Consider the following 19,338-nt stretch of genomic DNA (forward strand, 5'->3'; position numbering starts at 1 on the left):
AGAAGAGAGAATCTTTAAAACCCCTATAAATGTGATGGCAAAACCAGTAATTCAGTTTACCGTGGAATGCCAGCACTGGGAGTGTGCTTCCCACGCCCATCTTCGGGGGACCAAACAGTAGCCAAGTGTGTGTAAAAATGAGGGCACCATTGTTAGAGACCGACAAACAATAAACTCAAAATGTAGAATAAGGTGTAGGGAATTTTATCATCCTCAGAGAGCCCGGGTCAAGAAGTTGCGTGCTCCCCTGATCTGAGGTCCCATGGGAGCTATGTGTGATGGGAAGAAGCCAATCAGGACTAATTACAGTCCACCACATAGTCACACCATGTCTCTCCACCCACTGTGTATTTGTGTCTTTCAAAATCAATATCCTGGATTCTGCAGCAAGGAAATAAGCAGCTCCCTGTTTCTGGGTGTCTTTGCAGTCTTGTGAGAATTTCTGGTTGGGGAACCCAGAGCTGTCATGATCCACAGCACGGAATCTTCACAGGAGAAGAGAGTGCCCCTAGTCCATCTATAACTTCCGAGTGCTCAAAGACCATCTGTCAGCCACATCATTAGGAGCTACCACTGGCTGACTATAAAACAAATCGCATTAAATTCAAAACACTCTGTCTAACATTCAAAGCTACTCATAATACGGGCCCAAGATTCCTGCAAGAGCAGCTTTCTATTTACTGCCCAACCAGACAGTTGAGATCGATGCAACTACAACAGTTGGCAGTACCTCGCACTAGAACGGTTACCTGGGGAGATAGGCGTTTCACAGTATCCGCTGCCAGACTTTGGAATTCGCTCCCGCTAACCATACGAATGGCACACTCCCTGCTTCAGTTCAGGAAACTGGTGAAGACATGGTTGTTTAACCAGTAAGAAATCCCTCGTCTCAATGCTTTATCACCCAGAGACCCGTCTAAGTAATCTTAGCGCCAAGACGCCTACGGGCAAACGTACGCGCTCTACAAGTTGTATTAATAAATAAATAAATAAATTGGGGAGAGCACAGAGACACAACTAGGTCCTCATATGGGTAGTGCTGGAACAGAGCCATTTGTGTTGCCTTCATTGGTCTGGGGAGTCTATTGCATATTGCAGAAGTGAAAACAATTCCACTCTTACCCTGATAATATTATTAAAAAATGTTACACAGAAAACCGGCCCTGGTGTAACCACTGAGGTGCCCCCATGAACATGGGGCAAAGGATGAGGATATCAATTTCTTAGCTGTGCACATTAAGTTCCAAACACCAGTGGTCCAAAACACAAGTGTGTTAAAACAGATAACAAAAAAACTGACATAGCTAGCAGGGTAAGACCACCCACCCAAGAAGAGGGGGGCACATGTAACTAACTCGTCAGATTAGTCCTTGTTAATAGGTAACATGGTCAGTAATATTATTTTCTTTAAAAACACGCAGATGCTTTGATTAGTATTTCAACAAAATACAACACTGTGCTTCCAAGTACATCCCATAGCACTTGTTCGGAAGAGAAATTACATACTTCAATTGCATATATCAACATCTGAACATGAAAGGTATATTTCTGCGTACCTGATGTTAGAGGAAGGTGGGTGACATTACTCAATGAGGTCAGAGTGAACCAAGTGGCAGACAGAGTTGCACCAGAAAACAGTAACACTAGGATGAGCTTCAGCATGCCCCGTATATAATCCGCAAATCTGAAATAGAGCAGAAAAGATCAGAAACATAGTGCCATAAACATTTAGAGAAAACATGCAATTTGTAATTGCTAGGCACCATCCATGAGGCAAGGGAACCTTAGTTGGTGCTTGCCTCAGGGTCCTAGTCGCAAATGTAACTGAAATATCTTTATACCAGATAATTGAACAAAACTGACACCACCAATGGATGTCAAAATATTGTAGATTTTATTCAAGCATTGCCTTTATTTTTAGGCGTGACATGCAATAGTGCTAGCACCATTAATAGGAATTAGGTTTCAGGTGTAATGGAACTTGTGCCATTCATGGTGAACATGACATATTCAAAATATACTCTCTACATACAAAAAACAGCTTTATGGCCACCTCCTTCAGCTATTGGCTTCTCTGACTCTAGAACATTCTACCACTGGCTTGAGACACTGTGCCCTATCCACCCCACTGGCTGATTCGATTTCCCCAACCGACTCCATTTGAGTGCACAAGAGACTATTTTATATGTGAAAACATTCAACCCTATCACATCTAATCCTTTTTTTATATAAATAAGTTATACGCAGATATCAGTTCACCCATAGTGTCCGAAAAAAGCTGTTATGTCAGTAAATGTATCCGTAGAGGTAAGCCTTTTACTTTTTCAAATTTACTTTGAAATGTGTGAACTGTATACATTTAGACTGTGTGTATGATTTGCAGTAAAAATCTCATAGCACAGACTCTGGTTTAGTGCCAACTATTTTCTGGTCTTTTGTAAGCAAATCACCTATTTCGTAGACCGAGAGTAAATGGTTATGTTTTTATGTTTTAAACGAGATAATCCTAGTAGGCCTATTCTTTTACAAAAGGACAGGTAGTTTATAAAGAACCAGCTTTAGCAAACAATTTATCTCTTCGAGCAGCACTGTCTCATTTCCTGAGTCATATGCATTCTGAGAGGTAATAAAAGTTGGGAAACAGATGCAGCGTGCTGCCCTCGGCACTAGAAAAGTTTAATGGCAGCTGGGCGAGAAGGCATGTTTTCCTTCCAAAATGAAAAATCCTTCTCCGAACCTAATTCGCTTTACAACAAGTTTTGTGTCGTAGTAAAGAAAATGCACCGAAGCTTGAAGTCATTAAAACTCTTCTTTAATCAGTTAAAGAGTGGAGCCCACCGACACACATCCACCAGAACTGAAATGCCTTGCGCCACACAGTACAACATTTTGGTTTTGAGACCAGATATTTTGCTCATACTGCTTTGCCGTTGAAAAGGGAAAAACAGTATAGGTTTTAGTGCATTTCCAGAAAAGGTATGCTTTAACTATATAACAAAAGCTCTTTCACATTTTGGATGCAATTTGTTAATATATATTTTAATTCGTTAATATATATTTCACAGACAGCTGTAGTATTGGTATACCACTACAGACCAGCACAGTTCGCCCCATTATTAGAAATAATGTGAGGGTGTGGCAGGCTCTGTTTGCAGTCCATGTTTCAGAATACATCATGGTTTTGTTATTTTAGATTCACAGTAGTTATTTTGCTTTAGGGTACTGCAGAAAAGAAATCAAAAATTGGTGCTTTTTAGGTCTTGCCGAGGCGGCACTTGCGCAGTCTTTTCGAGACATGCTAAATTCAGGATATGAACAAGAAAGACTACAAGTGGTTCTGTTGGGGAAAACAATTGCTTAGTACATGCACAAATTAGTCTGTAAAGTCAAACTCTAATAAATTAATTTATAGACTTTGAATGTTTCGTTCCATTCAGCCTATAATTTATAGTACTACAAGGGCCTAACCTGTGGCAGAAAGCCCTGTGAAGTCATTGTTTTAAACAAAATATACGATAGACTGCTGCAGAATGTAAAACATCTTTTTATAAAACGAGTGCCTTCAAAATATATTTCTTAGTAATATGCAGACTGTACGAAGTGCCAGCTACTTTTTTTTTATATGTATCGATTTCTATAATACAGTCCAGGCTCTAGAATTTAGGGGGAAGGGGAACACCCTTACATTACATCTCAAAATGAAACAGAAAAACCATGGAAGACTCGGGAGAGTAGGATATGTTCCTTCCGTAAGTGGGCTGGTCTCTCTTGCCCGATGACATTGTGCCTACTTTCATGGTACCATCATTTACGACTACGCTTCCTTACGCATTCTATGCACCTTTTACTATTGTTTAATATAACCACCTTGTGGCTTGTTGCATGTAACCTGTGATCATTCTTGTTTTTATCCCTACCTGTTAATTTTGCATTATTGTCCTTCCTTTCCTTCCTAATGTAAAGCGCTCTGATATCCTCTGGGATCTTGTTCGCGCTATATAAAACTTTATAAATAAATAAATAAATAAATGAATGTATTAATAGTGGGATCTGATAGGCACCTAGGTAACCTGGAGCACAAAATTCACTACACAGCTCACCTGAAATTAAGCCAAAGATTTGTCTCCGTTTTCACTCACTACCTCCCTATTTAATATTTACTAATTAGAATAACCACCACAACACATTACCGTAATTTTAATTGGATTATAATAGGCTGATATTAAGGACTAATTTATATTTAAATACAAAGTAAGAATTTTAATTTGTACTTGACACAGTTTAACTAGAATGGAAAGAAAATGCAGTCAAGAGCAGCAATAACATAAAATATTCCCTGGAGCGAATGATGCTTGCCCGAGATCTAAGAAATCGTGGCAGATTCCTCTGACGTGGCGTGGGAATGTGATGTTATACATGACCACTCTAACACAATGCTGGAAATTGACAGTGGAAATAATGGAAAGATAACTGAACCCCGAGGCTTATTCCCAGATCCAAAAAGTATACGGCCACAAATAAACTAGAGGATTTCGCAAAGATGTTAGAGAAAAATCGTAAAAACATCGGTATCATACCCTATAAAACAATGGCGGGATCTGCCCCAAATGTGGAAAAAAGTAGAAAGCAAGACATTGATCAAAGTACGTCACGAGCAAATGAGAGGAACTGAAATTGGTACAGGGGACATGTTCATGTTAGCCCTTGCGGCCAAAACAGAAGACAGGCCAGTGAGGCCACAATAGATGTACACCTTGAGAACGGAGGAGAATAAAAAAACAAAGTGACAGCCCAGGGTAAGACATCTTAGACCTTTGAAAGAAGGAGGAGGTTTGTGTATGGAATGCTGAAGAGGTAGGCATATACACAAATGCAGAACAAGGAAAGTAGCTGGGCATTATGACATCAAGCATTAAACAAGGAGTGCATAAAAAGGACACCCAGAAGTGAAGAAAAGATTACAGCACGTTATTTTAACACACATAAAAGACACAAACCCACAGCTGGGTGAGATGCGCAACGCCTAAAGTTGTAATATTAATTATTTGAATAAAATGCTCTCATGATATAAGATGGGTTGGGCAGTGGAAAGTGGAAACACAGAACTACTGCTTTATAATGGTATAATGAAACAACTACTCCTACCTACATCGCCCTTTTATCAAGAAACAATACGGGCGAAAGTCTAATCACAAGAGTAAAGGTATGAATATTAAAACATATCGTTTTTAAAATAAATAAATACATATATAAATATATATATTTATATATATATATATATATATATATATATATAAAAAAGAAAAAGAGCAGCCGTAAAAGAACGTCAAGTTAAGCTGATTTTTATACCTTTGTCAGTACAAGCCAACCCAAGTTTAACTGACATGTTGAAAGAGGGGAGCACAGGCATTTTATCACTGGTTAGCAGGGGTAAAGTGCAGAATTTGTGACTCTCGGCGTAACAACAATCCTTACTGCTGAATTTTTTTTTTTTTAAGTATTTCCAGAACTTCCAAATGCAAAGTTCAAAGATTAAAATGTATGGTATTAACATTTCAAACTTATTTTCGAGTTCACTATATTCCAAGCTGCATCCGAGCTCGGTATGTTCCAAAACTTCCCTACAGATGGAGAAATGTCTCAGTCACCTTATATTCACACTATATGACAGTAATGGTGGTCTCACTGATGATGCCCCACACAGCTACCAACAGAAACCAAGTGTTCTTGATAACATAGACAGCAAAACACCGCTCTATATACTATTGTTAGGCAGCTTGATGGTAACAAGAGCCTCCATTTAGTTGCCCATTTTACGGATAACCTTTGGAATAAGATGCCTAAAAAATAGACATGGGAACCTGCAGGACCTCACAAACTTGTGATTATTCCATGTGAATCTAACATGCCTCTAATTTGGAATGACAACCTGTAGGCAACTGTTTTAGTAATTTTACATATAATATAACACTAATTTGAGGCAGCTATTTTCACATTCACAGTATTTGAATACCCCCTAATCTAATGTAATGCTTCCAACCCAAAATGATCTGCAAATTCAATTTGAAAGAAAAGAAGGAAAGAAAAGAAAGGAAAGATGAGTTGGAGAAGAGGAAATGGAAAGATGCGCTTTTATATTGTATATGTCAATGGGAGACAATTAGAAGGGCAGCAAAGACCGTTATGAGTATCTAACCTGTGATAGTCCAAATTCAAATGACAGCCTAAAAGAGTTTTGTGAATTTCTAGTAAATAGCTTTGAGTTTATATAATCAAATCTACAAATAAGGCTTGCCCACCAAGTGTGAGCAAAGGTTGACTAAGGATATTCCACTTGCAAATTATGGACTTCATAGCTATGCCCGTTCGAAGACCCAATAATGGGGTAATTGTATTATCAAAGCATGCATCATGCTAGACCAAATAGATTTAAATGGTATATATGATGAATTATTTTGCATGCTGTTATTCATTAGCAAGCTAGTCACTGCGTACGATACACTGAGCCCAAGTAAGGGCAGCCATAGCTCGCCCTCTCCAGTCTGCTCTTATACAGGGACTGGGGCAGTTTCTACCACCATCATGAAATGTATTTCTGAGAATTAATACAGCTAAACACAATAGACACTCTTGATGGTAAATCAGAGAACATAGGTCCTCTCTTGGGTAAATCTTGTTGGGAGGTCGAGATAATATCCACTGCTTCAATCCCTTCAAGAAGAATGAATACACGTTGTTACATTAGTATGCAAGGGTTTGGGTAATGAAAGGCAGGCTCAAATGTTCTGCCAACTTTCAATACTGGAATATTTTTGGTCTCCTAATTTTTTTCCAACTCATCTTGCTGCACGACAGACAAACACAGATGTTAATTTGAATATATTCAAAGGAAAGATGATATCACATTTTAAGTCAATATATCTTTATTGGGAGGGGGCTGAAAATGTGCATTTGCTCTGTCCATAATTTTAACCTAGATTATACGCATCTATTGTATGCAGTCCATCTATTTTACTGTTTCAGTTGAAAGTGGTGCTATAAAATCCCCATGAAGATCAATCAATGCCTGAAGTGATTATTATGACTTAAGTATTTAACACCTTAGGAGCTAGTAAACAAACCTCCCCAGTGCTGCGCTGTCCATTATCCAGTGCTGAACTGGACGTCCAGCGGTCGCACGCAGCACTGGGGAGGTAGTGCCCGTGACGACCGTTGGCCGACGGCAGCACCTAAAGGGTTAACTCTAGCATTTTATATCGGCTAATCAATTTTGGATAGGAAGCACAGCACTGACAGTCAAACTAAACACAAATGCACAGCATTTTTCATTAAAAGTGTATACATCTGTTACCAAATGTATTTAACACAACTATGTCCATATTTCATTAAAAATTGACAAAACCAACACCTTTGGCTATCTACATCTATTTTTATTACTCTATACCCTAGCTTCAATTGTGAAAATCTTTGCTCATGAGCAGAACTAGAGTGTGTCTGTTAGTGCAAAGAGGATGGGGGTAAGTGTGGGTCGGTTGGTTGGTTTGGGAACAACAAGCCCTCTTGCTATGTTATCACAGTGGGTCATGTTACCTACCACTATTTGGATTTTAACTTCAGGTCACAAAGTTCATCCAGTTCCAGTATCCTAGCTTATAGAGTTAATGTATATTCTGCAGAGATCAGTGAGTAGCAGTGCACAGGTTACAAATGCAGCAGAATAGTTCAATGACCCAGTGTCCCTAATTCTAAGATTTGCTTCTTTTGAGCCTCGGAATAAATTAAATAAATGTAAAGACAAGCATTGGCAATGCCAATAGGTCTGGTTTATGAATGTACTGTCAAACCAGACCTAAAAATCCATGTACGTTTATCTGTGCTGCTGCAAGAAAAGAAATTCATAAATTATCTAGTTATCTAAGACACTTTAATAGCATTAAAATAGCACTTATGTGTCCTTGAAACTTTAACTTCAGGCAGCTGGATCAATAAACAAAATGATCACGGGCGTGTGGAGGGCGAGCACTATTTTTGGGTAAGCACACAACTCCTGCACAAATAAAACATGTACGTATGGCTCAGAACATATAGGCAGAGCCACAGCCCTTTCCATTGTGATGTTCACATAATTATCTGGCGGCAGCTGCGTTGTCAAACCAGACCATAACAAGTCTTTCCAACAAGACAGTCAGCCACTACCACCCACATCTTTTACTTACATCGGTTCTAAAGTACGGGTAAGCCATTCCCTCAGCGCCTCGAAGTTCTCAATGTTCATTTTCATGTGCCCCGAGCAGGCCCTTCTCTCTCGCTCTACTCTGTCAGGAAGCCCCTGCGGTCTGTGGCCAAGCTCTGAAGCCTTGCACCGTGACCCCTGAACGCAGATATTAATCATACTAATAACAACCATCTTTTAATCTGGGAGAGGACCTGTCCCAGGCTTCAACTTCTTGTTTTTTTCCCTCAGCCGAGTCAGAGTTACGTTCCTTGTTAAATAAGGACATTCCTTTCTTTGCTGATCACTTACAATAGGCTCACACTGGAATAATTGTGCAGCGACATTTCATGAACCTCTGGATCAGGAATTCCCAGGGAGTTAGTGACAGGCCTTTCAGTCCCCAACAGCCTTTACCCTGGCGCCAAACAAGTTCCAAGCAGCGACCTCGGGGGAGACGGGAGCCTAGCCTGCTCCCACTGTCACTTACACCCCGGCCTGCTCCTCCTCAGGCTCCCACCCGTCCACTCCCTTTCCTTCCTCTACATTCTTTTTCACACCCACTCAACCCCCTCTCCCCTCCTCCAAATACCGCTGCCAACCCTTGCTCCACAAAGCTGATTATACCCTTTTCTGCCTCCTTTCCTCCACACTCACAGAAAGGGATGCTCATGAAGACCCATAATATTTTATACCCGAACAAGTGACATAAAAAAAACCCATTTAAAACTGTTTACTGCGTCTATTCATTTTCACATTAAGTCCCCTCCGCATCTTATCCTTCCTGGCTCAACACTGCCCGCACTTACGCCAGGTTAGCCCTGCCCCTTCGTACATGTTTAGTCAGTCCCTGCACTCTTTCATGTTAATGAATTTTTCATCACACTCGCTGAACGTGTCCAGGGAAGCCAAAGAATGTTTACATTGCTATCTAAGCACCCCTTCCTGTGAGTCTGCAGTAATTGCCGCGCGGACAGAGGTGCCAGCCCACACCAGCCCTCTCATCAGAACTTGCACATCCCTGGCTGTCCTCTGGAACCCAACCACCACTGCATATAAGCAATGCTTAGACATGTGTGTTTCACAAGACAACATCAACTTAACATGATCTAAAGGAGCACGAATGGCATTGTGTGCCAACATAACAGTCCCTTTCGGACTACACGGCTGCCAAAATAGGAAAGATATGTACTAGTGCCATTTTAATAATGCATTCACACCCCACGCCCATCGCGATTTGTTGAGACCCCACCCGCGGAATCAACTAGTGCATTCTTACTAGCATCGGTACACCATGCCTTCCATGGAAACCCCCATCAAGAAGCACACGCTCGCGAGCTAGTGGAAATAAACATGCACTCGATTACTTGCACAAAACCATAACAGGTACTTATAGGTGGCACCTCTCCGCAATAGGTATTTTTGCAATAGTGTGGTTCTTTCACAAACACACACGCTTTCACCAGTTAGCTATAGCTCTTCTTTGCAGCCCGCTTCAACTAATCCACACAAAACATAACAAGGTGACACAGGTGCTGTGCATGCAGGCTCTGACAGAGAGAGGCGAGGAAGCGGCGCTGGATGAGATAGGCGGGATCAGTGCAGGAACGTAGCAGCGAATAGTCACCTTTCTGAATGACTGTCCCCCTGGCTAATAAGAACGCTGGGTGCGTGCACGAGCGGGCTGATGTAACAACCAGCGTGGTAGGCTGTACCTTTACTTTCCAGGAAGAGCAGCGTGTGAGGTGATGCGGCGGAGCCTGTAGCAGCGGAAAGAGCCCGGTGAGTGGGGGGGGAGGGTGTGAGGGTGTGTGTCTGTGTGCATGTGTGTGTGTGTGTGTGCGCGCGTGTCTGTGCATGCGTCCTGATACGATTCCGGCATGCTGTTCACGGGAGTAATGGGCGCGCGACCTGATCAGATTCCTGAGGCTGCGTGTGCCCATCTCCTGTCTCCTGGGAAGCAGAGCCGGTGACTAATGGACTCGCAGGCGAGACAATGCTTTCGCGCTGTAATCGCCAAGTGCTAGACCTAATAAAACTATTTTTCCGACCTGGGCTCTCCACTGTGCATAACATACAGTGAGTCCTACAGATTTGTTTAATCAGAATGACCTCTGCATGGAAACAAAACTTCACAAGAAGTATGAGTGAGTGCTTGTCTCATCAGAGGTGTGGCCACAAAGAGGTGACTGTGTGAAGCAATTACACTAGGGGGACTAAAAGATCTAGGCAGCTACAATGCAGCAACTTAGCCAGAGATGCAGTTGCATGCTGGGTTAAGATGTGTATGTATGTATGTATATGTGTGTATATATATAATTTGTTTTTTATTACAAAAGACACTGCACTCCGGAGTTTTGGTTTTAAGATGTATTCCAGCCAACACTACAATGCGTTTCAGCCTCCCATGGCTTTGATCACCGTGATATATATATAACCTACTGGCTGTTGCCAGTAGCTAGTTATAGTGAGGACCTAGTTTCCATAGGAAAAGCGTTTTTTCTTTTGCCAATATCTTTGGCGTTGTTTGACAATTCTTTGCGAATTTTTTAAAACATATACGCCACTCACTGCAGCTGCTGTGTGTAAAGTTTCGGGGTGATTCGTCAAGCAGGGGCCAAGAAAAAAAGGATGGGGTCCCAATAATATGGAGAAAACACTTTTTTGCCATGTTAATTTCCATGTTCAATCAATGAATCAATCAGTAGTTTATAGAGTGTGCTACTCAAGGAGCTGGGGGCGAGGGGTGCAGGTATGGGTCAGTCGAAGAGCCAGGTCTTGAGGTCCTTCCTGAACGTGTGGAGGGTTGGGGAGCGTCTGATGTTGACCGGTAGCTCGTTCCAGGTTTTGGCTGCGATGTAGGAGAAAGCTCTCCTGCCGGCTCTCCTGAGGTTCCTCTTGGGTAGGTGGAAACATACTCGGTCGTTGAGGTATTTCGGTCTGATGTTGTTGAGTGATTTGTAGGCGTGGGTGAGGACTTTGAAGCTGACCCTCTTCTCGACGGGGAGCCAGTGGAGGCTTCGTAGGTGTTGGGTCATATGTTCGTAGCATGGTGTCCCTAGGACGAACCTGGCTGCGGCGTTCTGGATGGTTTGGTGTTTGTGTAGAAGAGTTTTGTTGATTCCGGTGTAGAGGGCTTTGCCATAGACTAGTCTGCTGGTTATGAGTGCGTGGATGACGGCCTTTCTGCAGTCGGGGGTATCCATTTGAAGGTCTTACGGAGAATGCGGAGGCAGTTGAAATTGGTGGACGCGACGGCGTTTATCTGGCAGTCTATGGAGAGGGAGGAGTCGAGGATTGTGCCAAGGTTCCGATCGTGGTCTGTAGGGGTGGGTGGCTCCCAAGGGCGGAGGGCCACCAGGTGTTGTCCCAGGCGGAGGTGCAGGGTCAGAGGATGAGGACCTCTATCTTCTAGGAGTTGAGCTTTAGGCAGCTGTCCTTCATCCAGGCTGCTACATTTCTCATTTCTTCCTGGAAGCAGAGTCTGGTGATTTCTGGGTTCTTGGTGAGGGAAAGGGAGAGGATGAGTTGGGTGTCGTCAGCATAGGATACGATGCTAAGCCCATGGTGTCTGACGATGGCAGCGATAGAGGCTATGTAGATGTTGAAGAGCGTCGGGCTTAGTGAAGATCCTTGGGGTACGCCGCAGATGATGTCAGTGGGGCAGGAGAGGAAGGGGGAGGGGAGTCCGATCCTCTGGGTTCCGCCGGAGAGGAAGGATTGGATCCAGTTGAGGGCAGATCCCTGTATTCCTGCGTTGTGGAGTCTGGCAGCTAGCGTGCGATGTGAGACGGTGTTGAAGGCTGCGGAGAGGTCAAGGAGGATGAGGGATGCGGTATGTCCCTGGTCTAGCAGCATGCAGATGTAGTCGGTGGCAGCGAAGAGGGCGGTCTCGGTGCTGTGGTTGCTGCGGAAGCCAGACTGGGATGCGTCTAGGATGGAGTTTTCTTCGATGAAGGAGGTAAGCTGGGCGTTCACAAGTCTTTCGGTGACTTTGGCTGTGAAGGGGAGGAGAGACATGGACCGGTAGTTCTTCAGGTCAGTTGGTTTCTTGAGGAGGGGTTTCACCTCCGCACGCTTCCAGTTGTCTGGGCAGATGCCGGACATGTTTGTCCTAGTTCGGGTGCGATGACAGCGCCCTGTGGAAGATTTTAGGGGGTGGGGGTCAGGGGTCCGTTGGTTCTCCTGGGTGCATCTTCTTCATGGTTGAGTAGATGAGCTCGATGGATGCGGGGGCCCAGGAGGTGATGGTCGCTTCTCGGCGGTGGTGGGTGGTGTGGTACTGTTTTCTGGAGGCTCACTGAAGTTGTCGTAGAGGGCCTTGATCTTTAGGTGGAAGTAGGAGCTGAGTTTGTCGCAGAGTTCCTGGGAGGGTCCGTTGCTTCGCAGGTGGGTTTTGCGAACTGCTGAATGACGTTGAACAGTTCCTTGATGTTGGATACGTTGGTCTTGACTTTGTCTCTGGTGAAGGTCCTTTTGCTGTCCCTTATATGCTGGTGGTAGTCCTTCAGGCGCTCTTGTGGTTGTTCCATGCATCTCTGGTCTTCTGGTTCCTCTAGGTTTTCTCCAAGTGTCTGCAGGAGCGTCAGGCTTCTTGGAGTTTGGTGGTGAACCAGGCGGCCCTTAGTGGGTGTTGTTTGGCAGTGCGGCGGAGAAGTGCCAACTTGTTGGCGCAGCAGGAGACCTAGCGGTGGAACTCCCTGGCTGCAGAGATGGTGTCGGTCGTCGCCTTAGGGGTTTTTGGAGGAGGGCGGAGTTCAGGTGTTCCTCGGTGACCTTACTCCAGTTCCTTTGCAGCGGGTGTGGTGCAGGCTTACGTGCCGTGTTGGTGTTGACAGTGAAATGGACGCAGTGGTGGTCTGTCCAGAGTGGCTGGGTGATGTGGTTTAAGCAGATGTTTGATCCTCCCGCGAAGATGGGGTCGAGGGTGTGGCCCGCTCTGTGGGTGGTAGTACTGACGAGCTGTTTCAGTCCTAGGTTGACGAAGGTTCTCGAGGAGTGTGGTGGAGTTACAGGACAAAGCCCTCGCTCAAAATGGCCAAGAGCATGGAATGTAAAATGCATGCAAATCTGAACAGTTTGTATACATTTATATATACAGTACAAGCCTAGAGAACGCACAGTTGTGTCTGAAACTAGTTATTCTCACTGGACATATCTCATAAGCAAGTGTTAGGATCTTCTCAAGGGGAAATGCAAGATGTCTGTGAAACAGAAATACAATTCAAGAACGCACTACTGACTTCATTCATTTCTTAAAATCATACTTTTGTTTGCCAATATCAAAAGGGAGGCTAGGCATTCCTACGAGATGCCGGAAATGTGCAAATGTACAAATGTACTACCTCAAATAAAACAGCTTCTAGGCCTACCAGAGCCATGAAACTTAGTAACTATATTGAGGCTACAGGGCACTTCAAATTAGATTCAAAGAAAACAACGTCCATATGTGGTTATAAAATAGATCAGTGCACATTTTGATATGTGGGTGCAAGAGGACATTCATGTTAAACACAGGGTTCTCCAAAGTAGGTCCTGGAGGGCTGGATCCATGCCAGATTTTTAACATATCCCCATTTATATAAATGTCGTTTTCTTAAAAATCTGGCATGGATCCGACTCTCCAGTACGGACTTTGAAGAACTCTGTGTTAAGTCAATGTTAATGCTGCATAAGCCTTCCTTGCTGCTTCCTAGTTAAAGAGGTTGCACTATATTACCATTCGTAGGGCAATAAAGATCAACTTTTTTTTGTTTGGTGCAGTCACGGCTTACAGCACATTTGTAAACTCAAAACAATAAACTCCTATCTCTACAAGTGTACTTGTTCTTTCTTCCATCTAACCTAGAAATTAGCATTACTGACAGGCACTACAGTTAGCTCAAATTGCTTCATCTTTCTCAATACTGAGAAAATGTAACATAGCTTTTCAGACACTATTTACATGATCAACAGGAGCACTGCACTTTTAAAACCAGTCTGTATTTACCACATATTTTCTCTTAATAAATAAACCTGAAGTACATTTGATAAAAGCATGGAAAACTAGGGTGTTCATAGATGAGGACAACATTTTTTAGGGTAGAGGTGGCAGCGCTGTTGGGGCATAGAACGGGAAGCCGTATGCAGACCAATGCACCACACATGCCTCTTAATCAGCTGCAGGCACCAAGAACAGCTCTAGGGCACTCAAAGTCATCATGGGTGGGTTGTCTTGAAGGCTCTATTCCTGCAGTGGGCAGGAACCCAAAGCTGAATGACCTACTTAAGCCAATAGCGTTGGATGTTTGTTTTTGCAAAACAGCCATGTTAAGGTGGCAGCTGAATCGTCTCTGACCACGCCCACTCAACTTTTAGTAGGAGAGCGGACCCTGTTGCTCCCAGCCTCCTGAGCATCGTGCTGGGACATACAGAGGCTGCAATGGCTACCAACGGTTGCTGACAACTACCTTTACATCGCCTAGCCTGTCCTTTACAAATATAGCAACAAGGCAAGTAGGACAGTCAATCCTTTCTCCAAAATGGCTAGACTGAGTAGAGCATGGTACATATTGGGTGTGCAGTGCTGCTGCCATGCTCTGTCCTGAGCAAAGCATAAATATTAACAGTAGGTAGTCGTACTTTCCACAACAAGTGCCTGCCAACCGGTGCGGTTCATGATAAGGCGCCTCACAAATACCAATGAAAGCACTTCAAAGACGGGTGGACTAACCCAATTAATGACCAATGGCGTGCTTGTGAAATGGAAGTACTCCACCAGCATTATCCAAGGTGTGAATTAGTCATTTTTTCCAGCAACTGAAAAAGGCTGACTTAAACAGGCCCATAGTCAAAGTGAGCTGCCCAAAACTTTTCTCTGTATATTGACATTAACTCTGGCAGACCGCTAAAGCAGTCTGTACCCTAACACAAAAAAAGACAAAAAACCTTGCCAAAACATTGGAAGGACTGATTTTGCAAACATGCATCCAGTAAATTATGAACCCTTATTTCCCCAGAGTTTTTAATCTCCAGAAAGAAACATCTCACACATCTCTAAATCATACGGTTGTTCAGAATTCCAATTAACAAATTCAGAAACTCTAAACATAACGTTGTTCACTGATTACAATAGCTAGAAATAATTGCTGCTGTGAGATCTTCAAAGATTGAAGCACAAAGAGAATGGAGATAAGTGCCAGCTGCCTAGCCCGACCGGAATATTTCCCTGTACACTGTGAAGCGGAGCATCTCTGTATAAGAAAAAAGAACCAGGCATCTGTGAAAGTTGGTGAAAGAATGCAGTCAGACACACTCCTCATCTCCTACCGACTTGGTAACGGAGAAACTTGTGTCCTACAACCTGAGCAGAGATCTTGAAACCCATTGGTGCCAGAAGTTCCCCAAGATGCAATGACAACACTGTGCGATACATGCCCCAGAAGCAACCAAAATTGAGTGATCCTCAACCTGTGTAAAACAAAGACCTGACTCATGCAGCAGCTCTCCAGTGCTGCAAGCCCCAGCTGGTGTGGGCAGCCTAAATGTGTCCCCGAAAATTGATGCAAGTCGTCCTGAAGAGACCTGTGGTCCATACTTATTTCTGCAAACCGGAGGACCATGTACAATGGTCGACTTAAGTAAATACCTGTCTGACACCTTCATTCTCTGCATGGAGCTCCACCTGGCACTTAGATCAACTTTAATATTAGTAACATTTTATCTGTGCCATTGGTGTGCAGGCTCTTGATGAAGCTAATGAAACAGAGTTCAATAAGAGTTAAACACAGTTAAAATGTTACGTCACAAAACTTCTTAACGTTACAGAGCACATTGCTAATATGAATAACAGTCCTATATTTTTTCAAAAACAATAACATTGTACAATGGATTTATTGTGAATGATACATACATGTGCATCTTAACAAAGCTACCCCTACCACCATGCAAGAGTAAGTCTTAACTGTTAATCCAATCAAAGGAACTATGGCTTGGCTGCAAAGTCTTATGCTTCTGGTGACACAGGCTCCCCAAGGACAAGGGTTCAAATACCGCCAATGCGGTCAATCTGTTAAGCGAATTACCCCCTGAAAGTCAAAGGACAACGAGGAGATACTTGGTAATTCAGTGAGCTAACAGTATTACCTTATTTGGATGTTACCAAAGACGGGGGCAATATTTATTAAAAGGAGTGCTTAGCTAACCTTAAATCAAACATTGCGCCGACGAACCGGTCAACCAACCCATATCCTTGCACAGCTTCATTCGCTCAATCAACTATTCTACAAGAATAATTTAAATTATCTGTGTTTTGGAATTAATTAACAAATGGCCAGATTTAATATTGTTTTATCTACATTTACTTACCCCAATAAGAGATCACAAGTATGGTAAAAGCAGGACGTAAAGTTCTAAAACACCATATCCCACACAGGTGTCTATGTGTGTTACAAGTAAGCCTGGGCAAAGTACTACGCTACGCTCGCGTAGTTTGCGAAGTTTGCGCTACTTCACACTACGCGAATTGCACATAGCACAGGGCAAACACGCGTAGCGTAGTGCAACGGTAATTTTTTGCTTGCTCGCGGTCCTCAACGTCAAGTTGGCGACTGCGAGCAAGCAAAATGACATCCCGGCGAGACTTTTTCCTCGTTCGCGATAAGCAACATCAAGTTGCCGATCGCAAGCGTGGAAAATAAACCTCCCGGCGAGCTTCTCAATGCGGGAAGGTCAGGTTTCTCATTGCGAGTGGTCGCATATGCTCGCGACTCCTCGTGATAAGAAACTACCAGTCCGCGTTGAGAAAGCTGCACCTCGAGTAAAAATCTACTCGAGCGGCAGTAAAAGACAGCTCGCACTGTGCAAGATGTGGTTTTCAATGATTGCACAGTGCGGACAAGCATCCGGCACTGTGCAATCTTCGCAAACAGTGCACTATGCAGTTCGCGTAGTGCGAAGTGCACTTCGCGTAGCGCTACTTCGCGAACTATGCCCAGGGTTAGTTACAAGATTGTACTACCAACCACAAGCCTAGTTCTAATAGTGGTAATTTCACAAGACAAAAAAACTAAATTATCCACAATGGGATATGAACCTTTGTTTTCCAGATTGCATAGAAAATCCATTAAAATCTTAAGTAATGCACTTGTATCACCCAGGGTTGGAGGGGGGCTTTCCTGGCCGAAGAACAGGGGAGCAACCCTAACTGGGGCCTAACCAAAAAGTCAGATTTTCAGTCTCTTTGAAAATTCTAGGAGGGATGTGTTTAAAAGGGAGGTCGGTACAGGCTATAGGAGCCAGGTAAGAAAAGGCGTAACATCCGGCTCTGGATCTCCAGATATGGGAACGTGGGCGAACAAGAGCTTGGCAGAGCAGAGGTGTCTGCTTTAGAATTAAAAAAATATTTAGCATTGGACAAAACATGTGTGACAAAACCGGAGTGTAAGCAAAATTCAAAAAGAAGTGTGCTTTTACTTAAACAGAATGGAATGTATGTTCCAAATGTCTCTTAGTTGAATCAATGCAGTGGTCTACAGTACCAACTTTGCTTTTCCTTGCTTCTGCTTTCTCTCACTAAGTTGAACAAAAATCAAAAGTATGCGTCCTTAGAAGGCAAGTACTAGATGTTTTTGGTGGTAGGTGTATTACATCTCCAGCGCTGATAACTAACCTAGGTCTTAAGCAGTGTTACTGAGTGGCAATTGTTATATTGCCCAGATTTTTGTATATGTTTGTTAATATTCCTATCCTACTGACAAATTCGTTTTTTAAGACCAGTAAAACTTGCATGATAACCTTGGCCTAGGCAGAAAAACAATCTAGATGAAGCTAGACTACATTAACAAACCGCTATGAGCAGGATGGGATTGGGGCCTCATATATGTACCTATATTAACTTTATGCACAAGAGCAATTCGCACATTATTGTTACTTTCCGATACAATATTTGCCTCACCTTTTTTTTTTTTTAAACATAGTTTTATTAGAAGGTTGCATTACAGTACATCATGGGGTAAAGCACCACACACAGTCTGATCTTATCAGTATGAGTCACATTTCTCGAATAATACAGACCATATGTTAATCCACGGTTTACAACAGTTATCCCAATATGACATTTGTGTATCGTACATCTGTTCGAATAGTACTGCACCAGCAACAATATTTGCCTCACCTAGTGATAGATTATGATGACATCCACCCAATACCTCTTACGGCCATCCTACCGTATGAGCGAGCAGGGATAGCATGACTGGAAATCACCACCATAAGCAATTTCTTGAAAGCCTGGAATAAGTGGAGTGTGAAGGCAGGTAAGATCCCGATGTATGCACCGGCAATGCCCTTGAAGTATCACCCGGACATCTCTGTCACGCACAAACCTAAAACTTTTGTCATACTACTGAGGGTGGGGGTAACAACATTAGGAGACCTATACCCTGAGGGGAAATTCTTGACACTAGAAGCCTTCTCCTCTACGCAACCCCACACCCCAAGATCAGTATTCATATATCTTAGGCTTCGGACAGCTGTGGGATCTCTTTCTCCTGGATTCCCGGAAGAGCTGGTAACGTTAAGGGCACTGCAGACTATGCCAACATGTAGCTCACGCAAAGGCCTCATAACAAGATTATATAACGCTTCCTTGCAGGAGGTGCCGGACGGCTCAGCTGCAGCCCTCGATAGATGGAATTCGGTGCTAGATAGACGATGTCTCAGGACGACTGGGTGGCTTGTTGCACACTCACTGGGTAGCCCTTTGCCAAATGTAACCTTAGAATAACACTTTAACTATTTGCAGCAAATATATTATACCCCACTTCAATTACATAAATATGGGCTCTGTGCTAGATCCCAGGATGTCAGATGCAGAAAGCTGGTTGCAGATTTTCTACACTTAGCCTGGGACTGCAAATTCATCATCATCATCAAAAATCTTTATTCGAATTCCCAAGAATTCATAAAAGCACATATGCAATTACACAGTTTATCATAAAATCCATAAAATTAATATTGAACATCAAGCACAGTAAAAAATGAGACTTAAGCATTCTCCATTAATAAGAGTCTTCCATATTTATTGGTCTATATTTTTTAAAAAGTGGAATTAAAAGCCATTTAGTATACATCAGATAAAATTTACATGA

General features: G+C 43.0%; 1 protein-coding gene across 2 annotated transcripts in view; it reads right to left on the reverse strand.

The window, feature by feature from the left end:
• SLC49A4 (solute carrier family 49 member 4) overlaps positions 1-19,338 on the reverse strand; it is a 670,368-nt gene that overhangs the window by 260,733 nt on the left and 390,297 nt on the right. For both annotated transcript variants that reach the window (XM_078682027.1, XM_078682029.1), the window contains exon 7: positions 1,557-1,684. In XM_078682027.1, the coding sequence (XP_078538153.1) occupies positions 1,557-1,684 (128 nt within the window). The remainder of the gene's footprint in view (positions 1-1,556; positions 1,685-19,338) is intronic.

Source organism: Lissotriton helveticus, chromosome 3_1 (assembly GCF_964261635.1).
Source record: "Lissotriton helveticus chromosome 3_1, aLisHel1.1, whole genome shotgun sequence".
In the NCBI taxonomy this organism is placed as follows: domain Eukaryota; kingdom Metazoa; phylum Chordata; class Amphibia; order Caudata; family Salamandridae; genus Lissotriton; species Lissotriton helveticus.